Source organism: Podarcis muralis, chromosome 15, assembly GCF_964188315.1.
Source record: "Podarcis muralis chromosome 15, rPodMur119.hap1.1, whole genome shotgun sequence".
NCBI classification, from domain to species: Eukaryota; Metazoa; Chordata; class Lepidosauria; order Squamata; family Lacertidae; genus Podarcis; species Podarcis muralis.
The window spans coordinates 27,294,240-27,311,358 of record NC_135669.1 but is presented as its reverse complement, the minus strand read 5'-3'; the positions used below and the strand labels follow the sequence as shown (position 1 = coordinate 27,311,358).

Below are 17,119 nucleotides of genomic sequence, written 5' to 3'. Positions count from 1 at the left end.
AACTTCCAGTTTGAGTTAAGGCCAGCTTTTGTGTTGTCCAAACCTGACTTAACTATGCCTGAAACAAGCTGACCAAGTTGATATGAACCTAGCTTGTTTCGACAAACCATAGTTAATGCGAGGTACCTTTCAGGATTCGGACAACGCAGTAAACCGTGGCCAGCTGAAACTGCAAGTGAAAGCTTCCGAACCGCTTGCAGCTATGGCCATGGGGAGAATGCAGCTCACACCAACTTGCTCTCATCAAGCTAAATTATGCTTCAGTGCAGGAGTAGAGAAGCATTTTTTTATCAAGCCCAACCAAAGATATGCATCTTTGTGTTCCCCTTCTCACAGGTGAGGTGTGTGTGTGTGTGTGTACACGCCTCTTGGAGGCAACCTTCTGGGGGCTGCCAGCCAGTGTAGACAATATTGAGCTAGATGGACCAATGGTCTGACTCCAAGTAAGCCACCATCAGGACAGCTCTGCACCAGCTCTCAGGCTATTGTGAGTCACCTGTCAGCAGCGGGTGGACCTAGAAGCAAACCTGAGCATTGCAACAGATCCAACGCTTATCTATCCATTGCAACCATGCAAATGAAAGAAATTTCCCCTCTCCATCCATCCACTCCAGCAAGCAGCCCCATCACAGCTCAAGGGCACATTCCAGCCAGTCAGGAGGAGGATATGGAGCAGGGCCAATGAGGGGCATGACTACAGCTCCCAGCATTTCTTGGAGGGACAGAGGGACTGGCTACTGAGCAGCCTTAAGTCAGCGTTCAAACTATGCCATTAATTTGCTATGGCTGCCTATTCCCCATTGCCTCTGTTCCTTTAATTCATGGTGGTCCGCTGCCACCTTGTGGTAGCACCCTGAGTCAGCAGCGGAGACCATCATCCACAGGGCAAACAGCCCTGTTTTAATGACTCTGTTGCTCATCACAGCATAAGACAATTTCAGGATGGGAAGGGATTCAGGGGAAAGGGTTGAATGTGGGAGGAACAGAAGGCCAGGCCTCCCGAGAAGCAGCGTCCAACTGGGATCCATCTCTACGTTTTGGCTTCAGTTACCCCACTTTGAAAAGAAATTGATGCTTTTGAATTATGGTGCTGGAGGAGACTCTTGAGAGTCCCATGGACTGCAAGAAGATCAAACCTATCCATTCTGAAGGAAATCAGCCCTGAGTGCTCACTGGAAGGACAGATCTTGAAGCTGGGGCTCCAATACTTTGGCCACCTCATGAGAAGAGAAGACTCCCTGGAAAAGACCCTGATGTTGGGAAAGATGGAGGGCACAAGGAGAAGGGGACAACAGAGGACGAGATGGTTGGATAGTGTTCTCGAAGCTACAAACATGAGTCTGACCAAACTGCGGGAGGCAGTGGAAGACAGGAGTGCTTGGCATGCTCTGGTCCATGGGGTCACGAAGAGTCGGACACGACTAAATGACTAAACAACAACAACCCCGCTTTGACTCTCCTCTTCCCCGCCCGCTAGGCAACTCCAAAAGGTCAGCAGAAGAGAACAGGTTCACATTCCGGACATCTCTGGAAAACCACATCCCAGGCATTTCTCCAGAAGAGCCTTCCCCTCCAGAAAAGTCTAACCCTGATGACCCGGTAAGAGCTGTTTGACAGGGGAACGGACTCCCTTGGAATGTTGTGGACTCTCCTTCCTCGGAGGTTTTTAAGCAGAGTTTGGATGGCCATGTGTCAAAGGTGCTTTAGTTGAGATTCTTGCTGGACTAGATGACTCTCAGCCTCCCTTCCAACTCTACAATTTTATGATTCTTACATGCTCCACAGTTAACTCAGGAGAGCAGGGCCTTTAATGTGGCTGCCCCTGTTCTGTGGAACAGCATCCCTGTTGAGATATACAACAGGTGCCTGCTCTCCGTTGCTTCTGCAAACAACTGAGGACATTTTTGTTCCGACAGGATTTCCCAGCCAGATGAATGGGTCTCTGCCATGGGTGTCCGCTTCACATGGTTTTAAAATGTATCTGTTGTCATTTTCTGTGTTGTTTTTAACAGAGTTAAAGCTGGTTTTTTTGTAATTTGTACATCGCCTGGAAAGCAGTAACTAAGTTTGGGGGGGGGGAGGAATCCTCTAAACCCTAGAAATTATTAAATGGTAGGATTTTGATTAACTGGAGTGTTGAAGGGAAGATTACAGGCCAGTGGAAAAAGACAGGCTAAGTTTCCTTTCCAAGCCTGGGCCTCACCTGGAATAGAGGCATTAAAATGACGAAAGGTGTTGATGACCCATCTGAGAGGATTTATTGGGCCTGGGCAGACAGAAGGTTACCAAGGTAACTGGATGTGAAGTAACAGGAAAAGAGATTCTTTAGCAAGTTGTGCTGGGAAGAAGAGGGGAGAGGAAAAAAGACCGAGATCCATCTTGGGCAGGCTGGCTGGAGGCAGGGTGGCTGAGATGCCTTGGACTCCCAGTCTATAGAATTAAACTAAATAACAAAAATCAAAAAGTTTAAGGAAAAAATTAGCCTAGAATTGAACAGAGCCTTAACTGGATGCCGGCTACAAACCTTGTTTCACTAAACTATTCAGTTTCCTCAGAAGGAAACAGAGAAATCATAAACCTTAAATGATTTTAAACAAACTCAAGGACCGACTCGTCGTTCGGTCCCAGCGCCTGCCAACCTAGCAGTTCGAAAGCACCTTCGGGTGCAAGTAGATAAATAGGGACCGCTTTCTAGCGGGAAGGTAAACGGTGTTCCGTGTGCTGCGCTGGCTTGCCAGAGCAGCGATGTCACGCTGGCCACGTGACCCGGAAGTGTCTGCGGACAGCACTGGCTCCTGGCCTATAGAGTGAGATGAGCGCACAACCCTAGAGTCTGGCAAGACTGGCCCGTACGGGCAGGGGTACCTTTACCTTTACCTTTAAGCAGTAGTAATAAGGAGTTGAGGACTCCGCTGTGAAAACTCTAGTATTTCCTTTACAAAAAGGTTTTAAAAAAACTTACAAAGGAATACGAGATAAGCTGTTTTAGATTTTAAACAAACTCAAAAACAGGGCTGAAACGCTCCTAACTGCTGATGTTAAAGACTGATATAGGGTGCTTCCAATCACAGGTTTTTATACTGTAGGGTGAAAGAATTTTTAAAGGGACAGGCCATCTAGTCCAAACAAAGGGTGGGATTGCTAAGGTTTGTAAAAAAATAACAAGAGTAATATTAAATAGAGTTGTAAGAAATTATTACAAGAAGGAACTAAAGTCAATATAAGAATTGAGACCTGATGGAATTAAGGAACCAAATCTAAAAATCCAATACATTTCTTTCTGTAGTAATTTCTAGTTGATTACTTCTCGTTTCAGGGACTTTCACAGCATTTCATTTGTTTTGTGCAGTTTCTTGGTTCTGTGACTGTCTTTTTTCTATTGGACTCCCAGTCTAGCTGCACTGCCGTGGGGAACAAGCCCTGCTTGAGACGACAATGCTGCAAGATTTGAACACCCTCCATGCAGACTGAAGGTGTAAATAGGTGAATAAATCATATTTCTTAAAGCTACAACAGTCTTCACCGCAAAGCAGCACAGACCTTGGTGGAGGGTCAAGATGCCTGGAATGCCATGCGTGGCTTGGCGGGGATTGGGGTGGCCGGTTAACAATAGTAAGAGGCGAAACAGGAACAGCGTACAGGTTAGAATTTTTACCAGGATTGCTGCTGCCCTCTGCTGGCTGCTGTGGCACCTTCATGGGCTTCCCAATGTCCAAACTGGATGCACGTCTAAAGGCATTAGGATCTCTGTCTCCCTCGCCCTCTGGGCTGTCGTCAAACACGGCCTCCATCAGCTTCTCCTGCTTCTGGATGAAGGACTCCATCCTTGCCAGGGACAGGAACTCTGAGACCTGAGAGAAGAAGGAGAAGGTCACTGCCACCGTCGCTGCCTCTCTGCCTACCTCTCAGGGTTGTTGTGAGGATAAACGCAGGAAGGAGTGAACCACATGCCCCACTTGGAGCTCCTTAGGGGGAAGGCAGGATAGAAATGTAGCAAATCATAACAACGGGGCTCCTTTGAGAGTCAGGGCAGGATAGAAATTGAAAACGAAATTGCTGGAATGTGGATAACAACAAGGGGAAATATTTCACATAGAACTATGAAGACGAAAGTTTGAACAGACCAGTGGTTGTAAACATAAATGAAAATTAAGTGAAGGATTAACATTGGAATGGTTTACTGACTAATTAAGAAATGCAATGTGATATTAGATGGTTAGCACTTCGCAAAATTCAGAGCACGGGAAGTCACCCAAAGATATATAATTTGGCAATATATTTGGTTTTTTTATTGTAATTTGGAATGTTTTAATGTGGTTCTTATTGGACTATTAAAATGGAAAACTCAATAAATATTATTACCAAACATTGAAATTAAATAAATAAAAATACAGTGGTACCTCGGCTTACATACACTTCAGGTTACATATGCTTCATGTTACAGTCTCTGCTAATCCAGAAATAGTGCTTCAGGTTAAGAACTTTGCTTCAGGATGAGAACAGAAATCGTGCTCCGGCAGCATGGCAGCAGCAGGAGGCCCCATTAGCTAAAGTGGTGCTTCAGGTTAAGAACAGTTTCAGGTTAAGTACTGACCTCCGGAATGAATTAAGTACTTAACCCGAGGTACTACTGTAAATTAAATGAAGAACAATGGGAACAACTCAGTCCTGGACTGCCTGCTGAAGCAACTCAGTGGGGTGGCTCCGGCGGGGGGCCCGGATTCATGGATAGCTCAGTTGGTTACAGCATGGTGCTGATAATGCCAAAGTTGCAGGTTCGATCTGCGTAAGGGACAACTGCGTATTCCTGCATTGCAAGGGGTTGGATTGGACGATCCCCAGGGTCCCTTCTAAACTCTACCCTTCTATGATTCAGATTTTCTCAGGCATGTGTGCACACTTACAGAGGTGCCTTCCTTGAAAGAATATGCAATCTTCTCCTGCGCTCCAGGCACGTTCAGGACCGGAGCAATTTTGCTGGATGCAAATCTCAGCCTAGGCCTGCGAAAGAGAAAACCCCAGAATTTTTATTTACCTGTTATAACCCATTTTTCCTCCAAAGAGCTCAAGGCTGCTCACACAGGCAGGTTCCTTGACTTAACTATTGGTAGCTGAATGCGTGAACTTCACTGTGCCCAGAGTTATTTTACATAACGTCATAAAGGCAAGAGGAGTAAAAATGGAAGATAATAATATTAAGTTTAAAAAAGCATGACTAGCATAACATATATTCCAATGCACCTAGTCCCCTTTTCAAGTCATTTAACCCAGCGACCAACAACATTCACTCTCACACAAATATTTCCACATGCCCTGAGTGAAGGAATGCTTTACCTGTTCTGAATCTCCTAGCAATTAATTTCATTGGGCAATCCCAAGTTCTAGTACGGCCTGGATAGTTCAGTTGGTTAGAGTGTGGTGCTGATAATGCCAAGGTTGCGGGTTCAATCCCCCTATGGGACAGCTGTGTATTCCTGCATTGCAGGGGGGTGGACTAGATGATCCTTGGCATCCCTTCAAAATCTACAATTCTGTGATTTTGTTATGTCTCCTAGATTGTAGGTCCAAAAACAAAGACTGATTTGGTTTTCTTTAAAAAATCTGTGTACAGTGCCTAAGGATTTTTCTGCATTTTATAAGGACACAACCGCAAGATTAGCAAATTGAGCAGTCATATGGGTGCACTTACATTGATGTGCTTTAGAGAAAAGGTACATACACCTCATTACTATTGAGTTGAACCTTCAAGAATCATAGGAAAATCCTGCTAACGAAATGTTAGCGAGGCACCTGCAAAAGGCAGCAACAGGAACAAGCCGGGGGTAGTGACCAAAGGCCAGAAAAATAGGGTCTATTCCCAGTTGTGGCATCATGTAGGGTGGTCACCAAAACAAACAAACAAACAAGCACCACCAAAACAAACAAGCAATAGGACACTGATTGATATGTACAGAGGAAAACGTAGCTGAAATCTTTACTATAATTTAAATCAGTGGTTTTTCCAGGGCCCTTTGGTTCCATAAATTCATTCCCAGTGCCCCCTACCCTACCTTATAAAAAGCATTATTTAAAATAGTGTTTTTGCATGACCCATGACCTGCTTGCTCAATCTGCTGTTCAGATACTAGCACCAGATGAGCAAATTCCCAACTATGATAGATTTAATTTAGCAGACCCCAAAATAGCCACAAGGTGACTTCCAATAGTTTAAAAGATAGAAAACGGAACTCAGCACACTATCATAACCATTCTTGAAAACTCTCTGTTTTCAGGGTTATCTTTAAACTAAACTGGAAAGATTTTGAAACAGGTGCTGCCTTCAAACATAAGGCTTTTGTGTGGACCCAGAACCAGCCTAGCTAACACTGCACTCTGCAAGGAAGCAGTTTCAGCCCCCTGATATATTAATTTTGCATTTTCTGCACCTGTTTCCATCTGCGAAATATGCTTTCTGGTAAGGGGGTGTCCAGAGCTTCATTCAAAATACAGCAGATATACAGCTGGGGGCTCCTTCCCAAGGACACTAAATTATACACACCGCACAGCTTTTGGAAGGGCAATTTAAAAACAGGATTCCCAAACATCCAGACACACATCTGATAACTGCAAAATCCACTGTCAAGTCTACGGCTGTGGGGAAACTTGATTTATTTGGAAGGGGTCTACTGGCTTCCTAGACAAAGCAAGAAGTCTGTTGATTGCTAAGGAATGTTCTTTCCTCCCAAGATTTCTCTAGCTTTGGAAGAATGCAATTCTCCCCACTGGATTGCTTTCCTGAAGCGAAATCTCTTTCCAGGAATAAAAAAATGCTACGGATACCAGCACAGGGATGACAACACTCCTAATTCCAGCAAAGGCTCAGCGACGGCCTCAATCGACCTGCACGTGCTCAGTAATGGCAAACACTGACTGCCAACTAACCAGCTACTCCTCCAGATAAAGGAGCTGAGTGTCCACTGGCTTTCACAACTGGTCGCCTCCGAACAACATGTGGCGCTCAGTGGAAAACTCAGGATAGGATCCTTTTGTGCGGCCAAAAAATATAACCTTGCACAGCTTGGTTTCTGCACTCAATGAGTGCCAGTTTAATCATTCAGCCAAGACAAGTGCTAAAGACATTCCTGGATGCAGGGTGGTCCAACGCGTGGCCCAAGGGCTATATGCGGCCCTCAGTGTCTTTCTGGTGGCCTTGGGCAACATTTGATGCCCCCTCCAAGCCCTCCCACTGTTTTCCTAAAGCTGGTTTAAAGTGGTGCTTGGCTTTGGGAAGGAAGCATGAGGCCTCTAACAGTGTCCCAGAGTCCTCCAGCCTTCTTCCCAAAGCCTAGTGAGCACTTTAGGACAGCTTTGGGATGGAGGGTGGGAGGGCTGTGGGGGTGGACATACTCTTTTCGGTACCTTATGGAACTAAGCCGCAAGTCCAGGTTCAGATGGCACGCTAAGCCAAGCTACAGTTTCCCTTGGGGTGGCAAAGCAGCTCAATGGCTGCAGAGGAGAAATTGGCTGCAATCCCCTCCCAAGGGAGTCCACCCTAAATATAATAAAATAATAATAATAATAATAATAATAATAATAATAATAATAATAATAATAATTTATTTATACCCCACCCATCTGGCTGAGTTTCCCCAGCCACTCTGGGCGGCTCCCAATCGAGTGTTAGAAACAATACAGCATAAAATATAAAAAACTTCCCTAAACAGGGCTGCCTTCAGATGTATTTTAAAGATAGGATAGCTGCTTATTTCCTTCACATCTGAAGGGAGGGTGTTCCACAGGGTGGGCGCCACTACCGAAAAGGCCCTCTGTCTGGTTCCCTGCAACCTCACTTCTCGCAATGAGGGAACCGCCAGAAGGCCCTCGGCGCTGGATCTCAGTGTCCGGGCTGAACGATGGGGGTGGAGACACTCCTTCAGGTATACAGGACCGAGGCCGTTTAGGGCTTTAAAGGTCAGCACCAACACTTTGAATTGTGCTCGGAAACGTACTGGGAGCCAATGCAGATCTCTCAGGACCGGTGTTATGTGGTCCCAGTGGCCACTCCATGGTTTGGCTCAGTATGATGTGTGAACCAGGCCAAAAATTCTGGGTGCATCATCTCCTCTCTGGGACCTGCTTTCTCCTTGAGTGCCCATGCAGGCAATTCCACCCCATACCTCTGTGGTCTGAAGTGTTAAAACTAGCGATGAACTTGAAAATGCTTAGCGGTTTCCTCACATGAACTCTCTTGGTCATGCTTATCTAATGACATCTAAAGGAGTGACTAAAGGAATAGCCACTCAGAAAGAAGGGCAATGTTCAAAGCTAATGGGAGAATTGGCCCCCAGCGGCACCCTTACTTGCTAGCCTTCTTCCCTTCGTTCTGGGGCTTCCCGTCCACCTCTGCCTCACTGAGCTCTTCTGTTGGGCTCTGCGGCTCAGACCGGGGGAAGGCCGTTTTCAAAGTGTCCACAATGGCGTTCATCACAATCTGCAAGAAGGGTGGGGAAAAGAGTTCAGCTAAAAAAGGGATCACAGGAGACCTTTTGACATTGTCAGGGCCAAAGTTCCGCTCTCCCCATTTTCACACCAAATGGTTTAAATGTATGGAACTGATTTTGGGTTATTTGAACGGGATTTGTTGCTCTTTTTAATGTTTTGCATTTGTGCTCTGAGCACCCTTACCTTGTCAATCCTGGAGACCACAAAGGGCTTTTTGACGAAGGCGATCCTGGCGTCTGTGTTCAGGGCCAGGAATTCTTGCATTTCCTCGCTGTTGGCAATCTCAGGAATAGCGCACAGTTGCTGGAAGAAGAAGAAGAAGAATGCTCTAGCGGTCAGTTTAGGAGCATGCTTGGGCAGACTTTAATCAGGGTTAGCCACAGCCACAACCAGCACTAGAAACAAGTAGAAGGTCCCTAAACACTGATCTATTGTAAATGTAATGTAAAACAGCCAATGGTGCCTCAGCCCTGCACTACCTGGTTTACATGTGGGAATATTGCACTATCTTTCCTGACTGTAATGCTAGTGGCTTCTACCCCATTTCCTAGCGCTCTTTCCATAGAATTGTAGATATGGAAGGGACCCGATAGGGTCATTTAGTGAAACCCCCTGCAAATGCAGAAATCACCGCTGAAGAATCCCTGGCAGATGGCCATCCAACCTCTGTTTGAAAACATGCCACTGCAGGACCTGTTGAATCTTGGAATTGTGGCTTTTTCACCGATATACTGGCACACTGTGCTAAATTTCATTTACACCAGTGGGTGTGGTGCAACACAACAACGAACGCCAACAGGCCACGTCACTGCCCCCCTCACCCTTTCCACAAATGCCTGCTTGTTTTTCACCATGATGAAAACAACAGGAAATAACTGCATGCTGGTGTACAACCCCAAACTCTGAGACTTTGCCGTGGTTTTCCAGGCTAAAGGGGCTGTGAACAGATTTTTTGGCTGGAATCCGACAACATGGAAATGAGCCATTAATGTGCACTATGTTCCATTAGGTTTTCGTAAATGGGTTTTACGCCGTTTGGATATAATGCGGAAAGTCTGGGAAATGTTGGGCAAATTGAATAAACTGCCATGTGAAAGCAGCCACAGTCATAGGTCTCTCCTAGCCTTACTACAGCGGCAGGGCTCACTCCACTCACCACCGTTGCTTTAATGGTCTGGTTTGCACAACACAGTAAGCCAAACCATAGTTTAGAACAAGCTCCCAGGGAGATCATGGCCACTTTGCTCCTCCTTAGTAGTTTTGCTGCGGCGCCACACTGAGCTAAGCCAAGGTTTCGCTCAGATACAGGCTTGTGGCTAAGTACTTTCCTCACTAACCATGAGTTGTGAGGAAGAGCAAACCTTGGTTCCCCTCTGCGTGGCCCCCGGTAAACCATGGTTTGCCTTACCATGTTGTGGGAACCAAGCAACTGTCTGGAAGCCCCACTGTTTAAAACAGGGGTAGGCAACCTAAGGCCCGTGGGCCGGATGCGGCCTAATCACCTTCTCAATCTGACCCGCGGACGGTCCAGGAATCAGCATGTTTTACATGAGTAGAATGTGTGCTTTTATTTAAAATGCATCTCTGGGTTATTTGTGGAGCATAGGAATTCGTTCATTTCCCCCCCCCCCCCAAAAAAAAAAAAATATAGTCCGGCCCACCACATGGTCTGAGGGACGGTGGACTGGCCTACGGCTGAAAAAGGATGCTGGCCCCTGGTTTAAAATGACTTAACCGTGACCCTACCGAGTCTCCTCGGCAAGGTTTATTTAAAAAGTAAAATAAACCTGCTAAGAGAAATTACATTGCAGGGGAGGAGAGAAGAGCCTTCACCTTCAAGAATGACTCCAAGAGGCTTTTCCTGGCTTCTACTTTATCTGTGTCCATGTTACCAAAAGGAAGGTCGGGAAAGATCTTCTTTGGACCTTTAATATCTGGAAGTTAGAAAAAAATGAAGAAGTGGGAAAAACACCTTACTGCAATGCATCATTAATCCTATTAGCTTACTTGTTGCATTTATTTATTTAAATATTGATGTGCCACTTTTCCAAGGAAAAGCAATTTCCAACAACAAAACGCAACTGAAGATTTTAAAGAACGTAACTCAAACACAACAGAGGAACAGCCAGGGAAAAAAAAACACGAAACCAAAAGAAGTTTTATCAAGCAAAGGCCTTACAGCTCTGATTACTAATAGTAAAGATAAATAAAGAAGCTGGTTATTTTCTTTTGGGGGGCGGGAACAGTGAGGAGAGGAAGAGAGGTGTGGCAGGCAACTGGTATGTGTGAGTTTTGCGGGCAAGAGTTCAAATTCCATCTTTGGTGGTTAATTAACATTATCCATCACTCTCAGTCCGTGACATGAGATTTTGCAGAAGTGCAGAATTTATTTTCTCCACTTGAACTTGCATCCTGCCACATTTCAACACCTTGGGTGGATAACATGATGCTAATTGTACTACTTTATTCCTTGTTACCACGAAACAGCTTGATTATTATTTTTAGATGTTATACCGCCTTCTGGAAGATACACAGAATCAGGCTCTGGAGAGTCTCCAGGAGAAGAGAACTGCAAAAGATTATTGAGCTAGATGGACTCAGCATAGGACAGTTTCCTAAGTAAAAGGATGGTCAGGAATAATACTTTGTGCATGCCTTTGAGTACCAGATTGGTACAGGAGTGGTGTACCAATCCCTGCTGGTCCTAAAGCACAAAGGAGAAATAAGAATGTTTCAGGGACCAGAAGAAAAGGTTGGTGGGTCTTCATTAGGAGCTTGGGAGTAATTTTGGACTCACAGCTGTCCATGGAGGCGCAGGTCAATTCTGTGTCCAGGGCAGCTGTCTACCAGCTCTATCTGGTACGCAGGCTGAGACCCTATCTGCCTGCAGATTGTCTCGCCAGAGTGGTGCACGTTCTGGTTATCTCCCGCTTGAACTACTGCAATGTGCTCTACGTGGGGCTACCTTTGAAGGTGGCCCGGAAACTACAACTAATCCAGAATGCAGCAGCGAAACCATATAACACCAGTTCTGAAAGACCAACACTGGTTCCCAGTATGTTTACGAGCACAATTCAAAGTGTTGGCGCTGACCTTTAAAGCCCTAAACAGCCTCGGTCCAGTATACTTGAAGGAGCGTCTCCACCCCATTGTTCAGCCCGGACACTGAAGTCCAGCTCCGAGGGCCTTCTGGCGGTTCCCTCACTGCAAGAAGTGAAGCTACAGAGAACTAGGCAGAGGGCCTTTTCGGTAGTAGTGCCCGCCCTGTGGAACACCCCCGCCCTCAAATGTCAAGGAAATAAACAACAATCTGACTTTTAGAAGGCATCTGGTTGATGTTTTTTAATATTATTATTATTATTATTATTATTATTATTATTATTATTATTATTATTATTATTCTGTTTGGAGCTGCCCAGAGTGGCTGGGGAAACCCAGCCAATGGGCAGGGTATAAATAATAAATCATTATTATTATTAATTCCACTATTTTCACCCAACTCCTGATTTTAGCCAACCCATGGCTCCTATAATCTTCTAAAGACAGCAAAAATGGGTCTGTTACAAAATGAAGTGGGAAGAGAACGATGGGTCCCCTATAATTTGCACACTGGGTGAGAGATCTACAATTCCCAGAGTGGTTTAGCAATCAATCCCTCTTCCCAGGGAATTCTGGGAACTGTAGGTCTGGAAGGGGGATATGGGATCTCCTAACAACTTGCAGCACCCTTAACAAACTACAGTTCCCAGGATACTTTGGAAGACTCCGTGGCTGTTTAAAGTGGTATTTATCCCGTTTTAAATGTACAGTGCAGATGGGACCTAAGGCCGCAATGTTATATGCACTCAACTGCAATTAAAAAGGAGACTTGCCTAGGGTCACCCTATGAAAGAGCTCCTGCAGAAAGCAAGACTCAGCACTAACTTTTAATGAACTTCCGCAGGTCTGGCTTCTCCTCCAGCCTCGTCTGCAGGTTCAAGAACTCTCGATATCTCCGGTTCACGGTGTGGTAAGCTACCTGCTGGAGGCCGCTGGCATTTTCACTGTCCAAAGTCGTCTCATACTGCGGGGGGAAAGAGAAGACCACACGTCACCAAAGGAAACCACACGTAGCCAGAGACTAGATGAAAGAATTTTCATGCCACTGGATACTTTCTACATGAAAACACAGGAGACATGAGGGTCCAGAAGGAAGGTAGGGGTGGCGAGCTGGATCCAGACAACCAGATCTGTATTCCCCAACATCTCCCCATCAGTGTTAGAAACTCAGATATGTAAGCTAGACCCCAAAGGGCTCCTTAGAGGAGCAGCGAAGAACACTATAATTATTGCAGCTTGTTTTCACTTACCCCACCCCACTGCCCTGCTCAGAGTTATGAATAGTCTGTGTCACCGTTGAGAAAAAAGAGGTAGGAATAGGCTTACCAATGTCCCTGGATAAAGCAACTTTTCCTCTTTCAGCTCTCTCCAATCTTGGTTCCCCATATGTTCTTGGACTACGGCCTCTACTGTTCCCAGGCGGGATGGACAATGGGAGCTATGAGCCCAACAACATCAGGGAACCCAAGGCCTGCTCTAGAGAACAGACCTTTCAAGACTTACAAAAACATTAGAAAAATGCTTGCGACCAACATGCAGGTGCATCAGATTCGGTTTACTGGCTCTGTGGGACAGCTCAGTCAGTACACCATGAGACTCTTAATCTCAAGGTTGTGGGTTCCACGCCCTATCTTGGCCCAAAGATTCCTGCATTGCAGGGGGTTGGACTAGAGGACCCTCGTGGTTCCCTTCCAACTCTTAGGATTGTACGATACCCAGAAGAGAGGAGCGACTGAGTTACCTTCACAGTATACAAGGTGTAGGGGTGGAATCCTGTCCCGCTGTGCTCTCGGGTGGTGATGGTGCCAGTTATGCGCAGGTTTTGGATGACGACAGGCCCATCGGGGCTGCTGAGCGGCTCAAAGCTGAAGGTGCCCAAGGGGGCGGTGGGGGACGAAGACAGCAGCCCCGGCAGCTGGGCAAGGTCTTGAGGGCTGTGGGCCAGGCTTTCGGAAGCCACCAGCTCCTTGTCCAGGTAGGACGGCCGCCTGAGGAAGGTCTTCTCCGAGTCCTCCAAAAGAGCCGTCAGCGAAGCCAAGGTCTCCTCCTTCTCCTCGGCGGCCTCGATCTGGATATCGGGGCAGGGGCTCAAGGAGGGGATTCGGGGCCTCATTTCGGAGCTGGACCCGGCAGCATACTCCGAGTACCTGCCCTTGGCGCCCAGGCTATCCTCTTGAAACAAGCTCTCAGGTTCCTCCAGGGCAGCGAGGGACTCCACAAGGAATTCCTCCCGGGGCATGAGCCCTGCACAGTCCTTTCCTACTTCCGACACTGGAGACTCAACTTCCAGGTCTTCGCAGGGGAAGAAGGACTCCAGGGTATCAGGCTGGAGGCAGGGCACGGAAGAGGTGCTAACTCTCCTACTATCCAAGTCAGCACTCAGCTCTCTGCTGAAAGGCTCCCTCCACTCCAAGCCGTCCAGCGCGTCTCCGATCGACGGCTCGGAATTCCTCGGGGAAACTGCCCTGTTCTCCGGGGCGGCTTCTGACAGAAAGGCCAGCGGCAATGAACTGGGTACCGCAGGCTGGCATGGAGAAAGGGCTGGCGCCGTCTCCGGCTTCTCATTCCCTCCCGCGGCTTTGATCTTGGAGAAAATCCCAATCAGCAGCAGGTTGAGCCAGTCAGGGTCCGCCATCTTGTTGATCATGGGCAGCAGCACGTTGCAAGTCACCAGCTCCACCACCACAAAGCGCCCAGTCCTGGTCTCCAGGTGCGGCTCAGGCACCAGAACGCGCAGGAGCAAGTCCACGATGCGCCGAGCATAATCCACCTCGCTGGCGGGGCTCTGGACAGCCACGTGGGGGTCTGACAGTTCTGAGTACGCTCGCCATAGGTGATCGGCCCTCTGGGCAGGGTCTCCAGAGCTCTGCCCCATCTCCGCTTTCTCGCGGGCTTTCTTGTAAGTCTGAAGGTGGCAACCTCCAAGCAGGAGCAGCTTCTGGGTCAGAGCCTGTTTGTCTATCAAGGCCATCCGCCTCTTGAGCTCCACAGCCAGGCCCATCATGGCCTTTTTCACCTCGTCCTCGAAGCCCCGCTCGCTGCTCACCGACCGATACCAGGAGGACACGAAATCCCGAACAATCTTCCCAATCATGCCCTCAATCTCCTTGTCCAGCTGCTGCTCTGCGTCGGGGTTCGGAGGGCTGCTCTCGAGGAGGAGGAACCTCTCCAGGTGGACTCTGCTGGTGGTCCCAATCACCGCCTGGGAGCCCAGCCAGCCACCCAACACCGCCAGCAGCCCCGAGAGGATACAAAGCAACCAGACATTGACCAGCAAGTGGACGACCAGCAGCCATCCCAGAACAGCCCCCACGGCTAGCAGCTTCCGGCTGCCCGTCATGTCGCCTAAGCCAGCACCCGGATCCCGGATCCTTAGCATTTTCTGTCTCACCCCCAACTTCTTCCTATTTAATAAAATAGCATGGCTCTCTCTTGGCTAGCGAAGGCTTGGATTGAAATAGGCATGCTTATTATTTTCAACATTAGTGCTCACATATTTACAGCAGCGTGGATGCTGCGATTGCCAGAGCAAAGGCTTATTAGTTCAGCCACTTCTTTCCAGTGAATAAAGCATTGCTATCAAAGAAAGCTCACCCAAGCTGGATTTAAAGAAGCATTTCTTTCGATTATTATTATTGTTATATTCGCTAATAGATTTAAAGCAGCAGGGAGCCTGCAAGTGCCATCCCGCTTCAGGGCAAAGCCTTATTTAAGCTGCCTGGAAAGGCTGACAAGCCAAGCGGAGCACGGGGGAAAGTTGCAAGGCAAAGAAAAAGGACAAGAAGAAGCACGCAAGCTGCAAATGCAAAGCGTCCTCTCCCGCGCTCGATATTTGCGAGGTAGTAAACGGCTCTGGTAGAAAGAAATCCCCGAACTTCTTTTCCCCCTTGAAGCAACCCCGGGGAAGGTGGCGATGGGAGGGCTGCTGGTTTTCGCGAAGACCGACAAGGCTGCTTTCTTGCGCAGCTAGACGTTCAACGCCGCCTCTCCCTCCCCGCTTTGCTTTGCAGCGCGCAGAGCCTGTCCCTGGCGCGCGACAGGTCAGTCCCAGGGGCTCCCCAAAGCGCGCGCCCAGCTTCTCGCCGCGCCGGCCCGCCCGGGTCAAGGCGGCACAGGCAGGGCGGCGCAGGAAGGCTCCGAGTCCCGGCCGGGCTTCCGGGCGCTTCCTGGGTCTCGCTGCTAAAGAGGCGTCCGGACAGCGAGGCGGAGCGGCAGAGCCACGGCGGAGGCGGCAGCAGTGCCATCTGGCGACCGACGCCCGACGCTGGGAAGGTCTGCTCCAAACCAGCCACATTTTTCATTCAAATGCTGTACCTCTCTCTCTCTCTCTCTCTCTCTCTCTCTCTCTCTCTCTGTGTGTGTGTGTGTCCATATATATGGATGGTTTGGAGGAGACCGGAGACCTGTCCTTCGGCTTAGAATAGAATAGAAGAGGGGCGGGGGGGGGGGGAAGAAAAGAAAAGAAAAGAAAAAAGAATAGAAGAATTGTGTGTGTGTGTGTGAATTGTAAAATTGCACCTATAATATTATATGCATTTAATTTCATATCGGTAAGATGAGATTCTGTTGAGAAAGAGCATGCAAAAGTAGTCAGACTCATCTCCTTGTTAAGTTAGTGTCTCCAGCCAAAGGTGTGTTAAGCATCTCTTTGCAAGACTAAAGAGTGCAGGAGGTGACGGGTTGCCCCAGAGAGTACTAGCTGGAGCCAGCTAAGTTAGGCAAAAGGGGGCAGGTTTTCTGCCCTCCCTTGACTGGAGGTGCATGTAAATATGAGTATAAAAGAGCAATAAACCAGGGATCCTCTTAGCTGGGGCTGAGAAGAGGCAAAGAAGCTTGGCTTGTAAGGTAAGGTAAGGTAAAGGACTCCTGGACGGTTAAGTCCAGTCAAAGGCGACTATGGGGTTGTGGCACTCATCTTGCTTTTCAGGCCGAGGGAAGCGGCGTTTGTCCACGGACAGCTTCCCGGGTCATGTGGCCAGCATGAATTGTAGAGGGTCATCTAATTCACCCCCTGCAGTACATGAATCTTTCACCCCCAGGTGGGGCTCTAACCCAAGACCCTGAGATTAAGAATCTCATGCTCTACAGAGTGAGCTATCCCAGTTGGGATATGTGTGTAGGCAGGTGCTCCCCCCCCCCCATCAAGTAAATAAAAAAATAATACTTAACTAACTGACCAATTCTGAAAAATTCCTTCCAGTAGCACCTTAAAGACCAACTAAGTTAGTTCTTGGTATGAGCTTTCGTGTGCATGCACACTTCTTCAGATACACTGAAACAGAAGTTGCCAGATCCTTCTATATAGTGAGAAGGTGGGGAGGGGTATTACTCAGAAGGGTGGTGGGAATGGGTGATTCGCAGATAGCTGTGATGAGCCTGTTGACGACTCTTAACGACTGCAATAGGTCTTACAGGAAAAAGCAAGGGGTGAGAAGGTGAAAAATGGCTTTGTCATGTATAATGAGATAAGAATCCAATGTCTTTGTTCAGACCAGGTCTCTCCATGGTTTTAAGTTTGGTAATGAGTTGCAATTCAGCA

The 17,119-nt window shown here is 47.7% G+C and overlaps 1 protein-coding gene across 1 annotated transcript in view; it reads right to left on the bottom strand.

Annotated features, from left to right (window-relative positions):
- The window catches only part of SNX19 (sorting nexin 19), a 41,862-nt gene extending 26,119 nt beyond the window's left edge, over nucleotides 1-15,743 (bottom strand). The window contains exons 1-7 of the mRNA XM_028707759.2: nucleotides 13,322-15,743; nucleotides 12,406-12,544; nucleotides 10,315-10,415; nucleotides 8,665-8,784; nucleotides 8,340-8,470; nucleotides 4,905-5,001; nucleotides 3,656-3,851 (exon numbers count right to left, since the gene is read on the bottom strand). Of these exons, the coding sequence (XP_028563592.2) occupies nucleotides 3,656-3,851; nucleotides 4,905-5,001; nucleotides 8,340-8,470; nucleotides 8,665-8,784; nucleotides 10,315-10,415; nucleotides 12,406-12,544; nucleotides 13,322-14,959 (2,422 nt within the window). The 5' untranslated portion in view covers nucleotides 14,960-15,743. The remainder of the gene's footprint in view (nucleotides 1-3,655; nucleotides 3,852-4,904; nucleotides 5,002-8,339; nucleotides 8,471-8,664; nucleotides 8,785-10,314; nucleotides 10,416-12,405; nucleotides 12,545-13,321) is intronic.
- Between the last annotated feature and the right edge of the window lie 1,376 nt (nucleotides 15,744-17,119).